The 23,224-nt window shown below is 53.6% G+C and overlaps 2 protein-coding genes across 5 annotated transcripts in view; one reads left to right on the top strand and one right to left on the bottom strand.

Moving 5' to 3' along the window:
• The first annotated feature begins 492 nt into the window (after positions 1 to 492).
• On the top strand, positions 493 to 12,586 carry BAP1 (BRCA1 associated deubiquitinase 1). Of its 4 annotated transcripts, none has more exons than XM_031611692.2 (17): positions 493 to 627; positions 2,765 to 2,794; positions 2,895 to 2,949; positions 3,685 to 3,817; positions 4,089 to 4,208; positions 4,573 to 4,634; positions 4,712 to 4,854; positions 5,699 to 5,777; positions 6,955 to 7,078; positions 7,446 to 7,563; positions 7,948 to 8,129; positions 8,727 to 8,860; positions 10,120 to 10,382; positions 10,462 to 10,622; positions 11,187 to 11,279; positions 11,404 to 11,476; positions 11,663 to 12,586. In XM_031611692.2, exons 1-17 carry the CDS (start codon positions 591 to 593, stop codon positions 11,794 to 11,796), a joined length of 1,941 nt encoding a protein of 646 aa, XP_031467552.2. In that variant the 5' UTR covers positions 493 to 590; the 3' UTR covers positions 11,797 to 12,586. The 4 variants fall into 4 exon arrangements, 3 of the variants coding, with proteins under 3 accessions (XP_031467552.2, XP_031467551.2, XP_031467549.2); XM_031611691.2 differs by having other exon boundaries at positions 494 to 627; positions 9,910 to 10,382; positions 10,462 to 10,568; XM_031611689.2 differs by having other exon boundaries at positions 494 to 627; positions 9,910 to 10,382.
• Positions 12,587 to 13,988: 1,402 nt separating this feature from the next.
• The window catches only part of DNAH1 (dynein axonemal heavy chain 1), a 72,790-nt gene continuing 63,554 nt past the window's right edge, over positions 13,989 to 23,224 (bottom strand). The window contains exons 62-79 of the mRNA XM_031611694.2: positions 22,967 to 23,116; positions 22,637 to 22,797; positions 22,304 to 22,529; positions 22,024 to 22,219; positions 21,177 to 21,328; positions 20,528 to 20,728; positions 20,035 to 20,175; positions 19,462 to 19,620; positions 18,898 to 19,029; positions 18,241 to 18,411; positions 17,556 to 17,735; positions 17,303 to 17,479; positions 16,387 to 16,557; positions 16,067 to 16,197; positions 15,570 to 15,714; positions 15,106 to 15,312; positions 14,476 to 14,710; positions 13,989 to 14,312 (exon numbers count right to left, since the gene is read on the bottom strand). Of these exons, the coding sequence (XP_031467554.2) occupies positions 14,191 to 14,312; positions 14,476 to 14,710; positions 15,106 to 15,312; positions 15,570 to 15,714; positions 16,067 to 16,197; positions 16,387 to 16,557; positions 17,303 to 17,479; positions 17,556 to 17,735; positions 18,241 to 18,411; positions 18,898 to 19,029; positions 19,462 to 19,620; positions 20,035 to 20,175; positions 20,528 to 20,728; positions 21,177 to 21,328; positions 22,024 to 22,219; positions 22,304 to 22,529; positions 22,637 to 22,797; positions 22,967 to 23,116 (3,057 nt within the window). The 3' untranslated portion in view covers positions 13,989 to 14,190. The remainder of the gene's footprint in view (positions 14,313 to 14,475; positions 14,711 to 15,105; positions 15,313 to 15,569; positions 15,715 to 16,066; positions 16,198 to 16,386; positions 16,558 to 17,302; positions 17,480 to 17,555; positions 17,736 to 18,240; positions 18,412 to 18,897; positions 19,030 to 19,461; positions 19,621 to 20,034; positions 20,176 to 20,527; positions 20,729 to 21,176; positions 21,329 to 22,023; positions 22,220 to 22,303; positions 22,530 to 22,636; positions 22,798 to 22,966; positions 23,117 to 23,224) is intronic.

Here is a 23,224-nt window from a genome sequence, read left to right as displayed (position 1 = left end):
GGGGCTGTGGGGCCGACCCCCACCCCACACAGAGCCCATAGCCCAGGGCAGACAGCAGGGCCGTGTGTGGGAGCTGCTGGGTAACAAAGCCCCGAGGCCAAGCCCGGCCCGCTCCTATTTTCAGCTGTTTCCTACGGAAGCTGAGGCCAGGCCCGGCCTGCCTGGCGCCCGCAGCCCTCACCAGGCCCCAGGCCTATCCCACAACCTGCTGCCTGGCCGCGCTCCCTCACACCAGACGCGGGGCCTGCTGGCGTGCGCCGCACAGTCCCAGCCAGTCCTCAGCTACAGTGGAACGAAGCCTCAAATACCGGGGCAGAGCGTGAGGCTCCGGGCCCGGCTGCGGCCTAGACTTCTGCGGGACTTTTGTAGCGCCTCCTCGCCGCCGGGCCCGACTTCGGCCCAGATCCCCGCGGGACTTTTGTGGCGCCCCCTCACCGCTGCCTGGGACGGCCGCGAGGCGGCGCGCGGTGACGTCACTCCGCGTCGCACGGTGATGACGTGTTGTGCGGGCGCGGCGGCGGGGCCGGTGGGGCCCAGAGTTGGGCGGGCGGCGGGGCCGGACATGGCGGCGCGGGCCGGGCCGCAGGAAGATGAATAAGGGTTGGCTGGAGCTGGAGAGCGACCCCGGTGAGCCTCGGATCGGTGGGAGGGGAGTCGGGCCTGAGCGGCGGCGGCCGAGGGGCGGGAGCCCGTAGGTGTGGGCCGGGGGGCCCCGGGGGCGGCCTGGAGGCCTCTGGGTGCAGGCCTTCGGACAAGGCCTGCGGGTGTCTGTGTGCAGCGAGAAGGGCTTTGCGGCTCAGCTGAGGGTCAGTGCGGGTCGCAGGGGGCTGCGGGCGTTGGAGCGGGGGGTTACGGGTGGGTAAAGGAGGCGGCAAAGAGGGAGGCTGTGAGCGGGTGTGGGTTTGGGGTGCGGGTATGGGGAGTGGGGCTGCAGGAGCAGGAGGGAGGTGCAAAGTGAGGCTTGCTGTTAGGGAAGCAGAGGGCCAGGCTTGCCCCAGTGTGATCTGAACCCAAAGGGTTTTGTGGATGCCACCTGGAGTGCTTTGACTGGGATGCAAAAAATTTCTGTAGGTATTTCATCCCCAAAATACCAAGGATGGCAGTCGCTGACCGTAGAGCGTGAGCAGAGCTGTCCTAGCAGGGAACACCTCTGGTACAGGGGGACAGCACACTCGATGGTCGCAAAGCACATGGGGATGAGGTTCAGGTGGACTTCTGGGCTTGTAGGCAAGCAGCCTGGGCCGCCGTGCATTCTGCTTTGCCTTTCTGTGCTCACTGAAGGGTTCTGTACGCTGCAGATCTCCTGCTCAACTGAAGTTCTGCTGCTCCTGATCCTTTTACTGATATGTAGGAATAGCCCAGATCACTCCCATCTTTCTCCCCTTCTTCACCGTGATACCAAAAGCAAAACACAATTTGCACCCTGATACTTGGGATGGAGGGTGGTTTTCTTGCAAGGCAATCCATCCCCATGCAGTGATGCATGCAGCTTTAGTACCAGCTTCTCACTGCAGTGATGAAGAATTGCAGAGTGGCCGTTTCTGCCCACTACTGAGCCAAATCCGAGCTATTTCTGATCCAGACCCCAGACTGTGACAGCTCAGACCTTAGCTGGATGCCCGGCTCCCTGCTGGGGCTTCACAGCTACGTCCCACTGAGTCTGAATCTGTCCAAGGAGATTTCTGCTACTACCAGAGTTGGCACCTCTGGCAGTGAAGAATGAGTGCTCTCCTGGTGCGCAGCCTCTCTCTCCAGCTCGTTCCCATTGTCCTTTGTCCTTTTGGGCACCCAGCTCTGACTCCTGGCTGTGCTGTTGCCACTCTGAGTATTTGTGGCTGTTTGTGTTCACCTGGTGCACAAGCTGTGCAAACCATCACTGGCCATGTTGTGACATACTTGGTGCATTTTGTTGCCCTTGTATTGCTGTGGTCAGCAGACTGTAACTTCTGAAAGTTGCGAGTGAGTTTATTCTCTGCTTTGGCAGCTTTAGCTTTGATGGCAAAGCTCCTCGGCTCTTCCCTTCTTGATTAAATCACTCACATCAGGTTCCTTAAATCTCTTGTGCATAGGGATGTTTCTCTGACTTGAATCCTTATTGGGCTTTCAGCAGCCTTTCTAAGAGAGTGCAAGAAGCAGATTTGTTATTCCAGTCTCGGGCTTGCTAGCTCTGCATGTTGGGATGAACTGCCAGAAAACTGGGCCAAGTACTTTTGCTGTGGCACCACAGCTCCTGATGTCTAATAACCCTCCCTGTATCTGTATCACTCATTATGCCCCTCTGAAATGGGAAATTACAGTCCATGAGGACAGGTTTGGTTCCCCGGGAGAAAGGAAGATGTTGATGAGCCTTTTGACCCTCAGTTCTTTTGTCAAGCTGGCTTTCACTAACAAAAACAGAGGTGGTCATGTTTCAACAGCCCTGTGATCCATTCATTTGGCTGCTTTCCTTCCAGCTGAAGGAAGAGCGAGCATTGCTTGGGAGCTCCCTGCCCTGTTTGTGGTGGGGATTTGCTTTTTGGCAGGCTGGTTGTGTTGGCCAGTGTGCTGAGCTGGCTCCAACAGCAGAAGGCTAACAGGGGTGGGATCGGCTTAGGTTGTGTTGAGGAAGAGGATAGAGGGATGTGAGAAGCCCAAGCTCTGCTGCTAACCAAGGGGAGGCAAATGTGGTCTCAAGCCACAGCACAGCTGGAAAAAACTGCAGCAGTTTTCTCTCTGCACCATGCTCTTCAGCCAAAACTAACCTGTTGGTTTTGTCCCTTTCTAGGTCTCTTCACACTCCTGGTCGAAGATTTTGGTGAGTCCAAGGCACCTTCCTAGGAAGCTGATTTCATGCTTGGCATTACCTCCTGCTCTTTGTGGTGGGCTTCATACCAGCTTCTGCTCTTTGTTTGCAGGGGTCAAAGGGGTGCAGGTTGAAGAGATTTATGATCTGCAGAGCAAATGCCAAGGGTGAGTTGTGCACTTGAAAGTGGGGGTTCTATTAACCAAAATGTTTAATGGGTCTCTAGTGAGGCTGTCAGCACTGAGAACAATGAGCCAGGAGTGCTGGGTCAACTTTGGGGCAGGCAGGTGAACTCCTGCTCTTGCTCTTCTGCTGAATTATCCTTCCTGGCATTATGGGTTGTGATGGCAGGCTGGTCCTGGACGCAGTTACCCAAAGAGAAAGACTTTGTGTGGGAGCACATTCTGGGGATTAATATCTCTTCTGTCATGGAGAAGTCCAGCATCAAGCCTGCATGCTTGGAGCCTGGGATTTCTCCCTTTTTCAGTGCTTTGAAACTGCTTTGAGACTGTAGCTTTCTTAAAAGTTGTTGGCTGATGTCCTTTTGGAAAGGAATACAGGATATTTATAAGAGAAGGGAATTGTTTGGAGGCTAAGCGATTTTTCAGAAGGCTGTGAGTGCCCAGAGGTGGATTTTGCCTCCTATTTCTCTGTCTTGAGACCTGTCAAACCCCTGGGTTTTCAAGCTCACCTGTTGTCCTGAGCATCAGCATGGGAGTGCCCTGGGTAACAGGGAATGAGGCTCTTGTGGTCGGGATGGTCACTTTTGGTGTGGCTTGTAGTTCTGCTTTCCCTCTCTCACTGTGCCTGTGGTTTGAAACAGAAGGTCTCTGGCTGTGGGCAGAATAGCCCCACTGCAATGGTTTGTCCATCGTGGTGCAGTTGCTAACATCTCTCCACAGCCCTGTGTATGGGTTCATCTTCCTGTTCAAGTGGATTGAAGAGCGCAGATCCCGCCGGAAGGTCTCTACCCTGGTGGACGAGACGTCGGTGATCGATGATGACATCGTTAATAACATGTTCTTTGCTCACCAGGTAGGCTGGGGGCGAGGAGAGGGAGGCAGGTATCTCCTCAGGGAGAGCTGGACCCCAGAGAAGGCTGAGAGGCTCTCTGCTCTGTGGGCAGCTTCTGGTGTGGCTGTGGTGTGCCTCACTGCATGAGGGTGATCTCCCTTCTTTTGCGAGACAAGGTGTAGCTCTAGTTGCTGCTTTAGAAGTGGATTCTGCATACTTACTCTGTGGTTGATTATTGGTGACTGTGAAGAGTTGTTTCCTCTGTTGAAGCCATCTTTGTGTTGCCCTGCAGCTGATCCCCAATTCCTGTGCCACCCACGCCTTGCTGAGTGTCCTCCTGAACTGCAACAATGTTGACCTGGGCCCCACACTGAGTCGCATGAAGGATTTCACCAAAGGATTCAGCCCTGAGGTAGGGATGGAGGCTATGCAAGAGTGACACATGTGTCTGTCTCCTGCTCTCTCTCCGGATGGTGCTTTAGCAAACTCACTCCTTTCCAGCCCAAGCCTATGATGAAACGTGCTCCTCCTACCTTCAGACCTGTCTTGAAGTCCATGCTTCTCTCCAGCTCTGATTCCCTTTGCTTCTCTTTCACAGTTGTGTGTTTGTCTCATTCTGGGTCTTCACCTTGTAACTCAGCAGAGGAGAGGCTGTACCTGGAAGCTGTTCTTAAAGCCCCATGTGTGGATAGAGGGAGCAGGAAGCTGACAGGGGAAGCATTTCCTTGTTTTTCTTTCACTTCTCCATTATTTTTCTCTCTTGCTCTTTGCTGCAGAGTAAAGGCTATGCCATCGGCAATGCCCCCGAGCTGGCCAAGGCCCATAACAGTCATGCCAGGTGAGTGAGGGTGTCTCTTGCAGCTCAGTTCTGCTGGAGCAGGCTCTGCACTGACCTTTTGCCTCTTGCTGTCGCAGGCCGGAGCCACGGCACTTGCCAGAGAAACAGAATGGGATCAGTGCTGTGCGAACCATGGAGGCTTTCCATTTTGTCAGCTATGTCCCTATCAAGGGACGGCTGTTTGAGCTGGATGGGCTGAAGGTCTATCCTATTGACCATGGTAAGGACCCTGGTTTGTCCATGAATGTATTGTTTGTCAGTTAGCATTAGCTAATGTTTGTGAAGAATTATCCCAGATTTGTCCTGAGTGTTGATAGCTCATTTTGGAGACTTTACTCTGGGGGCTATAAAAAAGAAAAAAAACCACAACAGCAGCATAGGAAACAATTATTGCATTGTTTTTTTCCAGCCTTACTGTGTTCCTCCCAAGTTGCTCAGGGCCATGAGGTCCTTCTGCTGCTCTGAAATAAGATGATGTCACAAGCAGAATTTGTCTCCTCACCTCCTTCCTGTGTCAAATAGCTTTTGTGTGCTGAGGCCCAAGGTCCCCAATGCTGATCCCAGCAGAACTGATTGAGCTGCTCCCCTTTCTTACAGCCTGGCCACTTTGTTCTGTCTTTCAGACACTTTCTTATCCCAGCTAGGACTTGTATATATCAGACCCCTTGGAAAGGCACCCACTTAAAGAAATCTACTTACATTTCTTATGGACTGCAATAGACTCAGTGGCAGCTGAGCTCTGAAGCAGGGATTTCTTTGCACTTTGAGAGCGCAGAGACTGCAAATTGTGTTCTATAGGATTCAGAATTTGCCTGGCTGCCCTGCTGATGACTAATGTTTTCCATTCAGTAGGCAGAGGCAAGGTATACAAGCCACACTGGCTGTGTGTTGCTGACAGTGTGGTCCTTTTGGTCCTGGCCTCCTTCTTGTCCGGGTCTCTTATTCCTTGAGATGTAAGGGAGCCATGAAATTGCCTCGTGGAGACAGCAAGATCCCTGCTTGATGCTGTCCTATCTGAACAGAAACTGGCCTGCTTTGCTAATTCTTGCTTTGTTTTACCACAGGGCCCTGGGCTGACGACGAGGAATGGACAGACAAAGCCAGGAGAGTGATCATGGAGCGCATTGGCCTGGCCACTGCAGGGTAATGTCCCGGGCTCTGGTGCAGGCACTGCCTCTTCTCCTTGGATCAGTTCTGCTCATGTCTGTGCGATGAGCTGTGGAAGTGGGGGTGAGGACAACGCTCGGGGGTGCAGGCACACCACCGGCTTGCTTTCTCTTCCCCTGCCCCAGAGCGTGCAGACAAGCTGCACTTGGTAGGATGCGGTCTATACAGATTGCTTTATGGACAGGAGTGGCCACATGAGGTCTCTGTTGGCTGACTCTCTGGCCTCCTGCAGCGTGGGCAGCAGCCTGAGTGCTGAGGTCTGGAGCATGGGGAGGAAACATGAGGAATTGGAGATGCGCGTGGCTGCAGGGCTGCAAGCCTGTTGAGGTTACGGAGGTGTGATGCGGAGAGACAGGCTTTCCAGGAAGGACAGCAGGGGAGGTGAGGTGAGGAGGAGCTCCCTTTTAGCCAAGGGAACAGGTAGAAGGCAGGGAATGAGCCAAACAAAAACTTAAGGGTCAGGACTAAAGAGGTGGGTGCGGGTGACACTGTAGTGAGTGCCAGTTGTGGCTGCCTGACCAGGAGGAACAAGTGGGTGAGACTTTCTACAGACAGTTAGAAGTAGCCTCTTGTTCACAGGCCCTGGTCCTCATGGGGGAATTCAAGCATCCCAGTGTCTGCCAGAGGGCAGATATCGATCTTGATGATTGGGAAAGGTACCTGGGGACTGCAGGAAAGCAAATGTCACTTCTGCCTTCAAGAAGGGCAGGAAGGAGAAGCCAGGGAACTACAGGCCAGTCAGCATCACCTGAATCCCTGGGAATGTGATGGAACAGTAATCCTGGAAACCATTTCCAGCCACGTGAAGGAGATCGTGCTCGGAGGTAGTCAACGTGGATTCACCAAGGGAGAGTCAGGCCAGAGCAACCTGGTAACATCTGTGGTGAAACAACTGACTTGTAGATGAGGGAAGAGACGTGAATATTCTCTGCCTTGATTTCAGCAAGGCTTTTGATGCCACCTCCTTTGAGATTTGCATAGAGAAGCAGATGTGTTATGGTCTGGATGAGCAGACGATGAGGTGGATTGCAAACTGGCTGAATGGCCAGACCCAGAGGGTGGCATTCAGTGGCACAAAGTCTGGTTGGAGGCTGGTTACTAGCAGGGAGCCCCAAGGGTCAGTATGTCTGACATCTCCTGTAATGTCCTGCAGGGAGCCATACCACGACATCCGTTTCAACCTGATGGCAGTGGTTCCTGATCGAAGGATGAAATATGAGTCCAAGCTCCATATCCTGAAGATGAATCGCCAGACTGTGCTGGAGGCCCTGCAGCAGGTGGGGCAGCCCAAGCCCTGTGGAAGTGCAGGGCTGTGATGGCAAATAGGCCGTGCTGTCAGGGCATCTCACTGAGCTGTAGGTACCTTGGGTGGTTGGTTTTGTGGTGGTTTTTCTTTTTGTGTTTTTTTTTTTTTTTTGGTGTGTCTTGAGGGTGACCTCTTCCCAGAAAAGGAGATATCGTTGTTGCTGCTCAGCCTTTTGCTGCTCTCTTGGGGGTTATCCATAGGGTTGCTGGCTGATTGTACACAAATGCTTGGAGATCGGCTTACTTCAAGAGTTCTCCTTCTGCAGTGCTCTAATGGGAGTGATGTGGTTTGAACCCCCCGGTCCAGCGGTCACTTCCAATCTGTCTTTTGCCTTCAAGCTTATCCGAGTCACTCAGCCTGAGCTGATCCAGTCCCAGAAGTCTCAGGAATCTCAGTCTCCTGAAGAGGCAAAGCCAGCCAACAGCAAGGCTGTGGCTCCAGAGAGTACCCATCCAGGTAGGCTCCCATTCCAGTGGTGCTGTGAGCCATTCCAGCCTGCTGTGGAGCAAGCACTTGTTGGCACTGACTGATGACAATCTCTGGCTTACCTAGAGCTTGAGGAACTTCTATGGTCAGCTTTACTTTCTTCTCTCCAAACCCAGTTGACCAGTTCTGTTATAAACCCCAAGTACCTCAGAGGAGGGACACAAAGCTTGAAAAGGGGAGGACTTACATTTAAGAACACTTCTAACAGCTGGAAGTAGAATGGGAAGTGGGTGTGATGCTCTGCTCATAGTAGATCACACAAGCTCCACAGCTATTTCACAGAATGAGAAAGGGGGGTGGCAGAGGATATTGAGTAGACAGTGATGTCCATGAAAGGCTGTGCTTGCATTGCAGACAGCACTGATGAGCCTGCCAGCCACACCACAGCCACACAGAGCCCACCCACCAAATCAAAACCAATGGCAAAGGCATCAGCAAGCAGCATCAATGGGGTGCCTCCAGCAAACCCCAATCCCATTGTGCAGAGGCTGCCGGCCTTCCTGGATAATCACAACTACGCCAAGTCCCCCATGCAGGTGAGTTGGAGCTCCAGGCCAGAAGTATATCTGGCTTGAGCCAAGCTTTCCACTTCCAGTCCCCCAGCTTCCCAGGACTGCTGCTGTCAGCAAGCCTAAGGCCTTCCTCCCAGCATGCCTCTCCTTGTGCTATCCAGGCTGGAAGGTGGGAGGGTAAAAAGTGACCTGACAAAAGAAGCTGGCTTTAACATGGGTCCCTTAGCTGTTGTGGTTCACTGTGTTGCCCTGGAAACTTGGGTCCTGGCATGAAGGGGGCTGTGTAGGAGCAGAAACAAACACACCAGGTCCAAGCATAAAGGCTGTGTGTGAGTGAAGCCCAAAGGAAAGAGCTTCCTGTGGGGACACATCAGGAGCTGCTATGGGAGGAATGGGGAGGATCTAGGTTGAAGGATGTAGGTGACAAGAACAGAGCCCACCCCCCTTTTTTCCCGCTGACCTGGCTGTACACAAACCAGCAGGACTTAGACCTAAACTGTGAGCCTGGGTTTCGTTGGGTTGCTGATGCTCTGTCAGGCCCCTGGTGCTTGGATGGACCACAGATACTGTCTGTGAGGCACTTCCTCCTCACCCAACTGTTGGAGCAATGGTGTTTTGCAGGAGGAGGAAGACCTTGCAGCAGGAGTGGGTCGCAGCCGGGTCCCGGTCCGACAGCACCAGCAGTACTCAGATGATGAGGATGACTATGACGATGATGAGGAGGAGGAAGTTCGTAACACCAACTCAGCCATCAGGTAACAGCTTGAGTTGAGGGTGGGGGGGGGAAGAAGGAAGCTTAGCTTTTTGCCTGTCCCTGCATGCAGAGCTGACATCTGCAAAACTGTCTGCAGTGACTTCCAGATCCTGAGCATTGTTAGTTACATTACAGGCTGCAATGTGGAGTTAGGGCTGCTTATTGGATTCTATGAAACCTTTCTGTAGCTCTTTGTAATCAACTGTGAATTTTGACTGTCCTGAGTAATTGCTATCTGGGGCTTCTCTGCTTCCCCTCTTTTCTGACTGTTCCTGGACAGAATGCATTGGCTGGCTCTGGGGGCTTCTTCATAGCCTGCCCAGCTGTCCCTGCTGGATTTCCCAGTTGCTTTTGGGGTGGTGGAGCCTGGCCTGACATCACTTCATAGCTGATCCATCACTGTACTCTTTGGTTGGATGGCAGAGGCTGAGCTGCATGCAGGGGTGCCCAGTGGCTGATGAAATGAGCATGCTCTGTCTGGAGGTTTCATTTGCCACCAGCGTAACATAATGGAAAGCACAACAACAGCAGAGTAGCAAGTCCTAGGCTGCTGCAAGTAAGGATTTGCTCAAATGCAACAGCCATAGGCACAGAAATAAAGGAAAGAAGCTACTTACCTTCAGAAGGCATCAGGTTCACAGGGATTTCCAGTAAGATACCCTCACCTCCCCCTGCCAGCCCTTAAATGAGGTCTGGGAAGGGGCGGATCCTGCCTCCACCCCTTCCTGTCACTTAGGTACACTGCATACACCTGAGCTCCCCTGGGTTGGCCCTGCCTTCCCACAAGCTGTTCCATCACTGCTTCAAGCTGTGACTTACCGTTTCCACTACACTCACCATGAGGAGATCCCTGCAGCTCAGGGAGGCAAGCTGCTACCAGAAAAGCTGCTGGCACTGGGGATGACCTAGAAATGTTCCAGGCCTTGCAATCTCAGGTCATCTCAGCAACATGGCCTCAAGTGCTGAGTGCGGAGCTGACAGTGCCTGTGCTGCTGCAGCTGGGCGCCCTCCTTCCAGCAGCATCACCTTCCCTTCTGCGTTCCTGGGCAGGTACAAAAGGAAGGGGCAGGTAAAGCAAGAGCACGCAGCGGGGGCCGCGGATGGCCAGCTCTCCGTCCTCCAGCCCAACACCATCAACGTCTTGGCTGAGAAGCTGAAGGAGTCCCAGAAGGATCTCTCCATTCCCCTGTCCATCAAGACGAGTGGTGGTGGAGCTGCTGTGGCCATTGTCACTCACTCCCAGCCCTCTCCCACCCCCAGCAATGAGAGCACGGACACCGCCTCCGAGATCGGCAGCGCCTTCAACTCCCCGCTGCGCTCTCCCATCCGCTCGGCCAACCCCACGCGTCCCTCCAGCCCCGTCACATCCCACATCTCCAAGGTGCTGTTTGGTGAGGAGGACGGCCTCCTGCGCATTGACTGCCTGCGCTACAACCGGGCCGTCAGGGACCTGGGGCCCATCATCAGCTCTGGGCTGCTGCATCTCACAGAGGACGGAGTGTTCTGCCCGCTGGCTGCTGCAGGTTGGTGCCAGCTGTCCCCTGCGGTGATGGGACTGTGCCTTCTGTTGTGGCTCCTAATGCTTCCTTCCCTTGTGTGCAGATGGGGGGAAAAGCTCCCCCCCTTCCATCAAACCCGGTGAAGAAGCCCAGGTCACCATCAAACTGGACGAGAAGGAGGGCAGTGAGGCCAGTGGCAGCAAAGAGAAGGTGGGACTTGGCAGGACCAGTGATCACCCTGGGGGGGAAAAGTATTCTCCCAAGGTGAGTTTTGTGCTGCGAAAGCCCTAGGGACGTGGAGCTCCCTGCACTCGCCCAGAGAGGCAGCAGCACTGGCAGTGACTGAACCACATGCACACGCTGTCCCACTCGTGCGCCGCTGTGGCCGTGCCTCGAGGCACAGGGCAGTGCAGGTTCTGTGCCGTGTGTCATCCTGAGACCTTCTGTGTTGGCCTCCTGCGGTTTGAGATGTGCTCCTTTGGGCCCGAGCCATGTGGGACTGTGCCCAGGTCCCTGCCCTCCAGCCACCAGCAGGACCAGGCTTGGGCAGCACCAGCACATACAGGGCTCCTTGCAGGAGAGCTGTCTAGAAAGATGTCTTCTGTTGGTTAGTAAAGCAAACCAGGGCTGGGCTCAGGCGGAATGAACCAAGCTCAGAAGTTCCCTATAATGTACTGTTTTGTTTTTTACCCCCTGCCAGGTGTTTTTTTTCTCTTTGATGAATCCCAGCTCATAGAGGAATGCCCCCTGCTCACCGTGTAGATCCCCTGCTGGGTGCTGGTATGCGGATCTCCATCTGCTCACGTTTGCTCTGCTTGATCCCGGCAGGAGCTGCTGGCACTGCTGAAGTGTGTGGAAGCGGAGATTGCAAACTACGAAGCTTGTTTGAAGGAGGAGGTTGAGAAGAGGAAGAAATTCAAGGTGAGTTTGTTGATGGATCATTTGCATTGATGGCTGAGCTCCCTGAAGGCTTCCGTCTGTGGCCACACTGATGGCAAAGCACAGGGCACGTGGTTCAGTTGAGAGCAGTGCAATCTATTTGTAGATCGACGACCAGAGAAGAACCCACAACTACGATGAGTTCATCTGTACCTTCATCTCCATGCTGGCCCAGGAAGGTAAGACATGGGCAGCAGAGCACGAGATTCAGGGTCAGCTGGGGCCTCCACCACTGGGCTGCGCAGAGCTTGCTGTGCTTTGAGCTGCGCTCCAGCGTCAGTGCTGCCAGCTCTGAGCCCCCTCTGCTGTGCACAGTGCTGCTGGCAGTGCAGTCTGCAGTGTGTTTGCTGCCTGTTTCCCTGCAGGCATGCTGGCGAGCCTCGTGGAGCAGAACATCTCCGTCCGCAGGCGGCAGGGGGTCAGCATCGGCCGTCTGCACAAGCAGAGGAAGCCGGACCGCCGGAAACGCTCCCGTCCATACAAAGCCAAGCGGCAGTAGCCTTGGGGTTGAGACTGAGAGGAGCTCGCCCTTGTGGCTCTGGGCAGCAGCACATGGATGTATGTTACCCTTTGCCTGAGGAAGAGGGACCCCAGCGAGAAGCCTTTAGCTGAGGTGGAGCCTGGGGACAAGCAGAAATTGGGTTTTCCTCCGAGCCCAAAAGGCAGCAAGACCTTGTCTTGAGGAGAGCCCTGCAGCCAAAGGCGAGGCTGAGTGCCCTGCTGCCTGTCTGGCTGTGGCCACGCTCAGGTGCCTTGGGCCTGTCTTGGGGCCGTGGCTGGTGATGGGAGGAGGGGAAGAGCCCACCTGGCCAGGAGGCTGGGCACCACGGGGGGGCACTGGGGCTGCTGATGCAAGGCTGTGCTGGCCGCAGCTGCCAAGGGCTGGTGCTCTGCTGTGTCCAGGTCTTCAGCTCTGTGCTTCCCCAGGACCCTCACACCTGTGTTTTCTGTTCCTTTATCTTCCTTGACAAAATTGATTTTCTGGTTCTGACCCGCTTTTTGGCTGTGGCTGAGTGAAGCAGCTCCCGGACAGAACCGCTCTCCAGCACTGTGGCCCTATGTGACCCTACCCGTGTGCTGATCCTCTGGGGTGGCAGTGCCACCTGTCCCTAGGGCTAGAGTCCCCCCTGGACCTGTCCCTAGCCTTCTGTGGTGGTGCTGGGAGGGCAAGTGGCCCTGCTTCTACAGCTGCTCTGCTAAGGACCAGCAGTGTGGCCCTGGCAGTGCTTCTGGGTGTCACACAATTGCTCCTTGTTCTCAGAGAACTGTGAATAAAGAACACAAGGTTGGTGGCTTGGCCTTGGTGCTGGGGGGCTGGAAGCCGGACCTGGAATTGCCTGGTGCCCTGAGTGAAGCCGTTCAGCCTGGGAAGAGGTGACAGGAACTTCAGTGGCAGGCAGAAATGGGATGGAGCCCAAAGCTGCTTTTCTTGCCCAAGCAGGCTGCAGCGCAGGAGCTTGCTGGCCATGCAGACTCCATTCCTGCCCCCCAGCCCACTCAGTGTTCTTGCAGAAGGTTTCTGCCCTGTCCCCAGCAGCCTGTCCCCTGTGCTGATAGGGGAAGAAATAGCTGTGATGGGGACAAGAGGAACAGCTGCAGGGGGGGACTGACTTTGCCAAACGTGCAAATTTGTACAGATCTTGACCGTGGAATTTTTTTTTTTTTTACTTGTTGAAGGAAAGAAAATCCTTCTGTTTCTTGCTGTGTCTCATACCAAGTGCTGTATGTAATGGATCTGTCTGAAGGAATAAAGCTCTCCTATAACAGTCACGGGGGGAGCAGTGTGCAAGGGAGGGGAGAGGTGTGTGCATGCAGTTGGGAGCATCAGAGTGAGAGGAGCCCCCAGGGCTGGGGGAGAACTGGCAGGAATAGGATGGGGGCTGGGCTGAGGCTGAAACACAAGCAGGTAGAAGAGGCTACCAGGCCTGATAAAGCCAGAGACTACTACTCAGTCCTTGTCTTTCACATTGGGTCATGTGAAAGTGCAACAAGGAGACTGAAAGATAAAAAGGGAAAGATGTTAGAAGCTGAAAGGATCAGGAGTGCAGGTAGTGTTCCCCTCTGACCTCCCATGGAGATAGGGACCTGGCAGGAAGGAGAACAACCAGGCATGTGGAGATGACATCCAAGGCAGCCAGCTCAGCTTCACCAAAGGCAGATCATGCCTGACCCATCTGGTGGGTGAGTCAGTGGAGTGATGGCTTTGGCAGAAAAAGGAAGGCCTTGTGCAAGGCCTCTGACATGATCATGCACAACTTCCTTATCTCTAAGTTGGAGAAAGATGGACTATAACAGGCTGGACTATTCAACAGATAAAGAATTGCTTGGATGGCTGCAGTCAGAGGATTGTGCTCAGTGGCTCTATGTCCAGGTGATGAGTGCTGGGGAGATTCCCTCTTGGGACCAGTGCTCTTTAACATCATTATTAATGACACGGACAGTGGGATCAAGTGCACCCTCAGCACAGTTTGTGGGTGACACTGAGCTGAGTGGTGCAGCTGACAGAACAGAAGGGATGCCATCCACAGGAACCTGGACAGGCTCAAAAAGTGCCACACAAGAACCTAATGAGGGTCAACAAGGCCAAGGGAAAGTGTTGTACTTGGGCTGGGGCAATCCCAGATGTGAGTACAGAGTGGGAGAAGAACTCGAGAGGGGAGGCTCGGAGGTCCTTTCCGACCCAACCATGCTGTGATTCTAAAAGAGGTGTAATTGGGGGGATTACAACAACAGAATGCAATGCTGGTGCAGTTCAACTCCATTTGTAATAAAGGGTGTAGTGAACAGCTGGGGAGAAAAGAGGAGGAGAGTAGCTGCTGGTGGTCAGTTCCTGCCTCCTGCTGACTGCCCTTACCTGTCCCCGGGGTGGTTCACCCGCCTGGGCAGTTCCTGGCTAGAAGTCCAGGGCGCAGATCAAGGCTGTGCCTCTTTTGATCCAGTGCTTCTCAGGCTTGTCTGTGGGGATCTCCACAGCGATCACGTAGTTGGTGGAGTGGCCCGTTGTTGACAGTGTCCCTGTGAGGAGGGAGGCAAAGGAGCTCAGCATCACACTGCAACTCTGCTGCCAGGGCACAGGCTAGCAGCACTGTATGGCTGGCACACAGTCTCTCCTGGGCTGCCTATCCTAGCAACATCTAAGGTTTCCTTTGCTTCTGGGGGCTGTCTTTAGGGCACCTACCTGCACGAGTGAGTGTCTTGTAGATGGGGCACAGGTATATGCCAGCAGCTGGAGGCTTGCGATTGGCGACGGGAAGCAGCCAGATGACAGCCATCTCACTGTACAGCTCCTTGGGACGGGACTCTGCCAGCTGAAATGCAGAGGTGTCCCAGCGGGCACCCTCAAGAAACAAGCCATAGATGTAGCAGCCTTCAGAGGGAGGGCGAGAGAGCTCGCTCGCTGACTCCTTCATCACCTGTAGAAGAGAGTGGGCCTGGGGCTGTGAGCAAGGCTTGGCCCTGGAGGCCTGTGAAGCCCTTTACTCTGTCTTGGCCAAGGCAGAACTACCAAAGGGGAGCCTGCTCCAGCTCTCAGATATCTCTGGGCTGGGTTTTCCAGCAGCTCGCATCATGAGGATGTGGGACAGCCTGAGGAGAAAGGATTTGAGCAGGACTGAAGAGATGGAGAGGTCACTGGTTGCATTGTGGATGTGTCTGTGCTGAGGGTGGATGTATTTGGTGCACAGGGAAGATGGGATGTGCAGCTACTTGTTCCCCTTATTGGGCAGGTTGGGCCTAGAACTGCTGTCTTTGTGGTCAGGCAGCAAATTCCAAAAAAATCCAGCAAAAACAATCTGTCTGACTCCCTTACCTTGAAGCTAAATGAGATGTTATCAATGGAGATGACAGACTTCCTAGCAAAGTTCTGCAGCGTGCCAGTGAGAAAGGCCTGAGGGAAGAAGAACCCACTGATCCAGAACACAGAGGGGATCCCGTGGCTGATCCACTTCTGGAGGAATTCAACCCGCTGCACCAAGTCATTCACCCAGGATGCCAAAGGCTTCAGTGATGGGTAGGCCTGTGGGGCACACGGAGAGGAAGGTACAGAATGCATACAAGGACACCCTTAAAGCCCGAGTTGCTGAGAGCTGCTTATAGCCCAGGGACTCCTCCAGCTTAGGGCTGAGAACCTCTGCACAAGGCAGGAGACATCTGCAAACCACAGGAGCAGGAGCCTGCTCCATGTGAGACAGCCCAGCCAGCTGTGGAGTTTGATGGCTCTCCCTGGGATCAGAAGAACCCCTGGCGGCAGCGGGGCTGGTTGGGAAGTGTTACCTTGGTGTTCCACATAGTGGGGACGGAGTTGCTGTACAAGCTGTTGGCCATCAGCTCCAGCTGAGAGGACATCACAACCAGGCCCTTGAGAGCTTTCAGCAAATCCTTCAGTGTCTGAGCAATCACCTCCAGGAGACTGTTGTACCTAAGAGAAAGAGCTGCTGTTTCTGCAGAGGGATCACAGAATGACTTGGTGGAGGGATTTATTCCCCGTGTCTGCCTGGATTACTGTACAGTGAGCTTCACATAACCCTTGGTATTCATCCTCTTGGATGGAGCTCTTTAACTGCTCCCAGGCTCTGAACTGCTGACAGTACCATGCAGACACTGATCAGTTGCTGCAGAACAGGGATCAGCTGAAGGCTGTGGCTGGGACAGCAGACTTGATACCTTGCTGCCACCCCACTGCTCAGCAATGAGGTTCCCTGAGGGGAGTAGGGGCCTGCACATCCCTGTCATTCCCCAAGGGACCAGGAGAGGAGGCTGCAGGGGGTTACCTGATCACCTCTTGCACCAGCACTGTGTTCATAGACTCTTCGTAGAGCAGTGGATATTTGCAGATCACCTCCTGCAGGTCCATGGGGGCAGGCAGCTTTGCCAGGATCTCATTTGCAGTCTCCTCCACCAGCTGGAAGGCAGACAGCAAGCAGGTGAGCATCCAGCCAGGCACGGATGGAGGGAAGGGGGAGAGCTGACATCTGGATGGCAGAGCCATTGGCTGCTGGGCAGAGTGACACTGGCATAGCATGTGAGCGTGTGGTCTGTGCTCACTGCTCGTGCCAGAGTGCCAGAGTACCAGTGAAAGTGGGGAACCCACCTCTTCCCTGCTGCTGCCACCCAGTGTGAACGTCTTTGGTTGCAGCTGCAGGATGGCCCCTAGCAGAGCGAAGGTCTCCTTCTGAGCAAAGGTGATGTTGGCATTGTCATGCAAACCAAAAAGCTCCGGGCTGTCATTGAGAGGCAGGCTCCTGATGTACTGCAGGTACCCCTGAGGAGGAATTGCACTGGCTGTGAGAAATGGCGTGGCTGGGAGCACAAGAACTGTGAGCCCTTTTGGCTGCCATGGGCCTGGCCAGAAATGACCAAAGCCAGGGCTGCTCAAGGAGCCAAACCCAGCAGCCTGCAGACCTGCAGGCTCAGGTGGAAGCTAGGCCTTGTTTTATTGTTTGAGCTTCTGACATTTACAGTTCCTTGTCTTGTGTGGCAGCCAGGAATGGTAATTCACAAGTATGGCTTAGGGGCAGTGTCTGTGGGCCCTGAGTTATGCTGGCTAGTGCAGAAGGGGAGACTGAGGGAGCAACAGCTCCTTTGAGCCACATTTGGAGGCCCTAGTTCATGCATTGGCTGGGTAGTTAAATCACACTTGTGTCAAAGCAAATAGACATTAAAAGAATGGGCAGCTTGGCAGTGAGCTTCCTGCAGTGTCTCCTGCACAAAGCTCCTCAAGCATTTCAAGTATGTGATATCAAAGTGGTTCAGAGCACAGATGCTTTCAGATGAGGTATGCTGGCAACAGCTACAACTCCCTCCTGTGCACATCAACAAGATTTTCCTCCTGTTGCTTGAAAAAGATGTAGCTTCCCGAAAGCAGCTGGAGATCTCCACATTCTTTTAAACTTACATTCCCCCAGGGGAATGGAAATACTGTGGGTTTCAGGGAGAAGCACACACCCTTTGCACTATGACAACCCTCCTGGATCTGTAAAGCTCCATTTTGTTACTTGAGTACTTACATCAAGGTCTGATGAGGTACTGATCTGCTTGTAGATGCCAGACTCAGAATAGGCAAACTCAGGAGTCAGAACCTCAGGCTTGTAGAAATCTTCCAAAATATTCATCATGCAGCGCCTGTCCCAGTCATCGGTCACACGGCCACCGTAGTTGATCTCCCCAGCTGTGTACTTCAGAACCTGTGAGGGATCCCACGAGGGCTATCCAACCCCTGCATCCATTACCTGCCCAGAAGGGGTCAGCTCACATGCTTACCTTGTATGGGATGTCTGTGTACTCGTTCAAGAACATCTTTAGTTGGCTGATGCAGATGCGGAGGTCTCCATCTGTGAACTCATAGGGGATGTTGAACCCCAGTGGCCCAAACTTTCTCCTCTCCAGCATGTTCCCATGGAAGAAGCAAAGTGACAACAACAAGGATTTAAACTCTGTGACCTGTGGGCAGAGAAGGAGGGAGAGGAGATGCTCAGCTTGGGAGATGACATCCTTGGAAGATGCAAGTCTTTTCTGGGACATGGCAGCAGGCAGAAAATGAGATGTGCTAAGTCATGAACACCAGCTGGAATCTGGAGAGGTGGAAACCTCAGCCAAGCTGCTGCACTGGAGAAGGCTGTGGGCCTGCTCTCTTGCTCAAAGCTGCAGGTGCCTTCGCCAGGCCTCCACAATACTGTTGCTTCTGTTTGTCACAGTGAAATTTCTAATTGGCTTATCACAGAATAGATGTAGGCTTATGAGAGGTACCAGCACCCCTTCTCTAGCATGTGAGAGGGAGGTGATTTTTAAGATCTTTTCAAATCCCAGTTATTCTATCATTTTATGACTCTACAAAAGTGCTAAATGAGAACTTTAGTGGAGATCTGAGTCTGGAGAGGAGCAGTGTCCAGGGGGAGAGTGTGCATAGGAGCAGGCATGGGCTGGGGACAGCAAAGCTGGGCCTTACCTTGGGGCAGGAATTCAAGAAGTCATCGCTGAAACTGATGTAGGACTTGAGCAGATTGGCTTTGACCCCACGGGGAGGCTCAATGGTCATCTTTGAGCTGTTTTGGAGGATGGACACTGGGAAGCGGTTGCTTGGTAGACTGGTGAGCCAGAGGCGAAAGTCCTGATGCACCTGGAGGATCAGAAGGCAGTAAATGGTCCTGCACTGACACTCTGCTGTTATGGGGAACCTGTGGGTGGGATGGATCTAGGTCTGGGCTTCTCCCACTGCTCCAGTCCCCCATCAGAGAGCAAGTTGCTCAATTGACAGCTTAGTGCAAGCCTCTGGTTGCTGGAACCTCAAGGCTGTGTATGACACCAAAAGTCCCAAAGAATAGAAACTTAAGCAAGTGGCCATAGCAGCTGCAAAACTGCACTCCTCCCTGAGATGAGAGATGTAAATATCATGTCTCCCTGCTACAGTGGCCACCAGGTAAGGTGGTTTCTCTGCATCTGCAGAACAGGAGGAACAGGGCTACATACTAAGCAATGCAGCTGGAAGAACAGAACATCAGAGTACAGCACAGCACCCTGCTTACTGGGCACCAGAGCCACCACTGTTGTGTGGGATGGAAGCAAAGGGTTTTCTCCATGTTCCCAGCCACAGGATGTACATCACCTTGTTGGGGTCAATGCCTTCAATGAGTCTCTCCAGTGAAGGCATCCAGCTGGGGGCCAGGTGGCAGTTCTGGAAGAAGACCCAGTTTCCCTGCTCCATGGCACTGTGCATCATGGCTTCAGCACGGGGGCCCTGTGGAGGCAGATGAGAAGGGATCAGATCCTGGTCTTTCAGGCTGTGCCCTGCTAAGCCAGACAAGGAGACAGCTGCTGGGTGGAAAGATCACTTTCCAGCTTGACAGCTTGGCTTTGTTCCCAGGGTTTGGCTGGATTGTCACCATCTGCTGATGGTGCAACAACGGCCCTTTGCAGCTCAGCAGTCTGTGGGTCATGGTGTGGGAAGGTTGAACTGGGGACATATTAGGAGGATGGAGGACTCTAACAGGGGAACAGCTGCAGCCCTCCCTGCTGAATTGGCTCCTCCAGCTAGCAGAAGATAGGTGAGTGAGGGCCTTGGGGCAGAAAAGTGCTTTCATTGTGCTGCAAAGATGTCTGGCCTTTTTGAAACTCGGTGAGATCACCAGAAGTGCCAGCAGGACCGTCCTTCCCCAGGTCAGCAGCTTACCTGGCCTTGACCCAGGGAAATGGCAGAGAGTTTTTTGGAGAACTTCATCTCTTCAGCAAACTTGTACAGGTCGGCAGCAGGGTCAGTGCCTGGGGACAGCACGAACACGAGGGGGGTGGTGGCACTGGAGTCCCTGAACACGATGGAGAGGTCAGCGGTCTGCAACAGAGACAGCTTGTCACAATGGAGGGCTGCATCTCAGCACCATTCACAGCACCACCTCACCCAACCTGACCTCCAGCCCTCCCTGTGCCACCAGTCTGGAGACAAGAAGCCAGAAGCGTGTTCCACTAGGGCCTGGTAATGCTCTGCTTTGGCAGAATTAGGATCAGGGCAGTGATTAGTTTCCCATTTGAGGTTGTATGCCTGTGGTCACTGCTCCCTTCCAGTACATTAGTGCTGCTAGTTGAGAGGGAGGATTTCCATCCTCTAAGACATAAGTATTGTCCAGCTTTGGAGACTGCTGGCACAGTCCTCCTCTGTGGCTGGATGGAGGCATCCTTGCAGCATCTGGAAAAAGCTGCTGGCCCTTTTGCAGCTTTCCTCCAGCAGTGCTTCCTTTAGGCTGATTACCTGAGGCTCAATGAAGTGCCGACCCAGGTTCAGTGCCACAAAGTCCTGCATGGCATTGGTGATCTTATCTCCCCGCAGACACCGCAGAACCAGCAGCTTCTGGAAGGCATCAAGCTCAGCGTCCCACTTCCCAGGCAGGGGCTCTCTACAAAGCAATTATTTGTATTTTGAGGGGAATGGGTCAGATCCTGCAGCTCCCTGAGAAGCACTCAAGATACTTTGCAGGAGGCTATGGAGTCTGAGGAGGGACAAGGACCTTCCAGCCAGTTGGCTGAGGTTGTTGTTCACAGGTTTGAAATTATTGGAGTGCAAAACAGAGCAACAGATGTTTTTGGACCCTGTCTTGGGCAAGCAAGAGTGCCAGAAGCCCAAGCCCCAGCCAGCACTGCACTGAGCAGAGCTGGTATTGTGGCTGAATCAGCATCTTGTGCTCTTCCAACGATGCCATCATTTGCCTGGCACAGTACAACAAAACTGACAAAGCTTGGAACACTTGCCTTTGAGGTTCATGGCTGTCAAAGATGGCCCTGAATGCTGAAAGGCTGGCAGCAAAGTCATTGGCAAAGCCAGAGAAGTTCTTCAGATTGCTCAAAGTCAGGATGTCTCCCCATGCTCGCTCATTCAGCCAGTCTGGAGCTGGGTTCTCCTGCACCTCCTTTATAGTTCCCCCCGAGAGCAGGAATCGCCACTCATCCTGAGAACAGGACAGTACAAGGTCATGGCTTACAGCCCACCTGCCTGGCCAGAAGCATGCAGGTTTGTGCTGTATCTGGTAGTAACCTTATGGCTGCTGCTCCTGCCAGGGGTGCACGTGGAGGAATAAGTGAATCAGAAGGTCTGTGAGATTAACATTGTCTTTCAATTGCTGTTGGCTTTCCTCTGTGGTGCTGCAGCCTCTAATCCCTGCCCAACACCTCCAAACTCACCCATGGAAGCCTTTGCAGCAGACCAGCACAGGGAAAGGTTTGAGATCTGAATGAACAGAAAGGCCCTAGGTTTGCCAACCAGCCTGTCACATTTACACCCAGCCCCAGGGAACAAGGCTTCTTTGCCACACCAGCATGCTAAGCAAGGGGACTGTACACCTGAGCCTGGGTTGCTCTGCTGGGGATCCTATTCAAAGATTGGAGCGACTTGCTTACCATATCAATCTGCCCATCATTTATCAAGATCTGGGCACAAACGAGGAAGGCAAACATGAGCTTGTGCTTCTCAAAGAGGCTACGGCACACACTGCTGTAGAGACTGAAGGTGATGTAGTTGTTGATGTTCACGATCCGCTCCTTCACAGTATCTGGAAAAAAACAATGACCAGACAAGGCAGTGGTGACGTGGAAGGTGCACAACACAAGAGATGCTGCTCTCAAATACAGACTTAATGCAGAATCCCCTGAGAATCCCCTGTCATCCAGATGTGTCAGACGTATCCTGCTGTGCACGTACAATCACTGCATTGTGGAAGAAGGGGTCAGGACAGGCCTCATATCTGAACAAAGCAACCCCAAACAAAGGGTGTTTTCTGCAGCTGGGCAAACAGCTGCTTGCTCCTGCTTTTCCAGAAGAGAGCCAGCGTGGAATAAAGCACTGTCCCAGCACCAGGAGGGAGTCACTGCACCACAGCAGTCAGAAGGATCCCGTGACACTATCTTGGCTGCCATGCACTGCTGGGTGGATTGCAGTGGCAGCCAACAGCCACACGTGGAGCTGGCTCCATGAGAAGCAGAGCCACATTGCTGCCAGGATGGCACACGCCTTGCCTGTGCCCTTGCATTACCATCTCCCTGCCTGGTCAGATGGGGCAGCAGAGTAGTGCAGAAGAGGAGGGGAAGCTGAAACCTGTGCTGTGCAGATATAACCATGGGTAACTCTGGACCACGCAGAGAGCCAATGCAAGCAGGCACATCTGCCTTGACTCTTCAGGGCCCTAGCTTCTAAGCCAGGAACGTGGTGTGAAGAAAGGGATGGGAGGGGACCATTTCAGGCACGCACCTGCTCTCTCAGAGTTACTGATCCCCATGAGGAAGATGTTGAGGAACCACTCCAGTGAGTACTGGTACATGGGGTCCACACTGGACAGGTCTGAGACACAGAAGTAGAGGATCTGTGTGCGGACAGCAACAGGGGCATACTGCAAGCGTGTGGTGTTGATGTCCTCCTCTGTCTGCTCTGCCACCTTCACCTTGGTCTGAGGGACACAGGAGACGTTGCAGTTTGTGCAGTGCTGGCAGGGGAAGGGTGACTGCAGTGAATGAACACCCACACCTCATACCTGGATCTCCCCTGCCTTGAGCTTGGATGCTTCTAACACTTTGATGAGCTCCAAGTCATCCACAGGGTTTCCTTCGGAAGTGCTGAGCCGATACAGGATCTGGTCTTCTATCTCCTTCAGCTCCTGACGCATCTCAGCATTGCTAAGAATCAGCTGGTTTCGAGCCTCTTCTAAATCAGGCCTCTCCTCAGCCACCACTTGTCCCAGCAATTGGTCCTCCAAGCCACTGAAACAAAAACCACGGGGTGAGGGTAAGGACAACAGGCCCGAAGGCTTGAGGGCTGTAAAGAATAAAGCTAAACATCGTGAGCAGCTGCTGGGGTAAGCATGTACCTGGGTGAGATGGTGAAGTTGATGAGGGTGAGTTTTGTGGAAACTTCGGGGCTGTAATGGGGGTTGGACAGGTTGGTGGTGATGTACAGCTTGAAATCCTCGTTGTAAGGGATCACCGCATCCCCCAGCTTCAGCACTGTTCTGCCTTGCTGTTTGTAGGTCTGCATCAGAGACAAAAGGAGAAGGGCTGGGATGTCAATTCTTGTGAGAGAAGGCATCCCATGTGCCCTCTGCACTGCAGCGAGGAGAGAGCCTGAGGAGATGCACAGAGCAGCTCAAAGCTGCTGGCAGATCCCCATCCAGCCTGGCCACGGCAGCAAGCCAAAGGACCTGTTTTAGCAGGATGGGTTCAAGGGCTGGGTCCAGCTCCTCGCCAACATTCTCCAGCAGGAAGGGCTTCCCATAAGTAATGGCATTTTCCAGACTGCAGAGGAAATCCCGGTCATTCAGCTTGGCCACCTCCAGGCCATTCACCTTCTCCTGAAAGGCAGAAGAGGAATGCAGGGATGCAGCTACCTTGAGGAGATGAAGAGTAACGGGGTCAACAGCTCATCTGGATCCTAACTAAAGCTGCTCAAGCCCTTGACC

The sequence above is a fragment of the Phasianus colchicus genome, chromosome 11 (genome assembly GCF_987193195.1).
Source record: "Phasianus colchicus chromosome 11, bPhaCol1.hap1.1, whole genome shotgun sequence".
Taxonomy (NCBI): domain Eukaryota; kingdom Metazoa; phylum Chordata; class Aves; order Galliformes; family Phasianidae; genus Phasianus; species Phasianus colchicus.
The sequence above is the reverse complement of the archived record's forward strand: the minus strand, read 5'-3'. Positions and strand labels throughout refer to the sequence as shown.

Excerpts from the sequence above, each read along its gene's own strand:
- BAP1 (XM_031611689.2), top strand. The coding sequence starts at position 591 with ATGAATAAGGGTTGGCTGGAGCTGGAGAGCGACCCCG. Across the intron at positions 3,818-4,088 it reads ACATGTTCTTTGCTCACCAG|CTGATCCCCAATTCCTGTGC; the intron begins GTAGGCTGGGGG and ends GTTGCCCTGCAG. Across the intron at positions 10,383-10,461 it reads CTGCCCGCTGGCTGCTGCAG|ATGGGGGGAAAAGCTCCCCC; the intron begins GTTGGTGCCAGC and ends CCTTGTGTGCAG.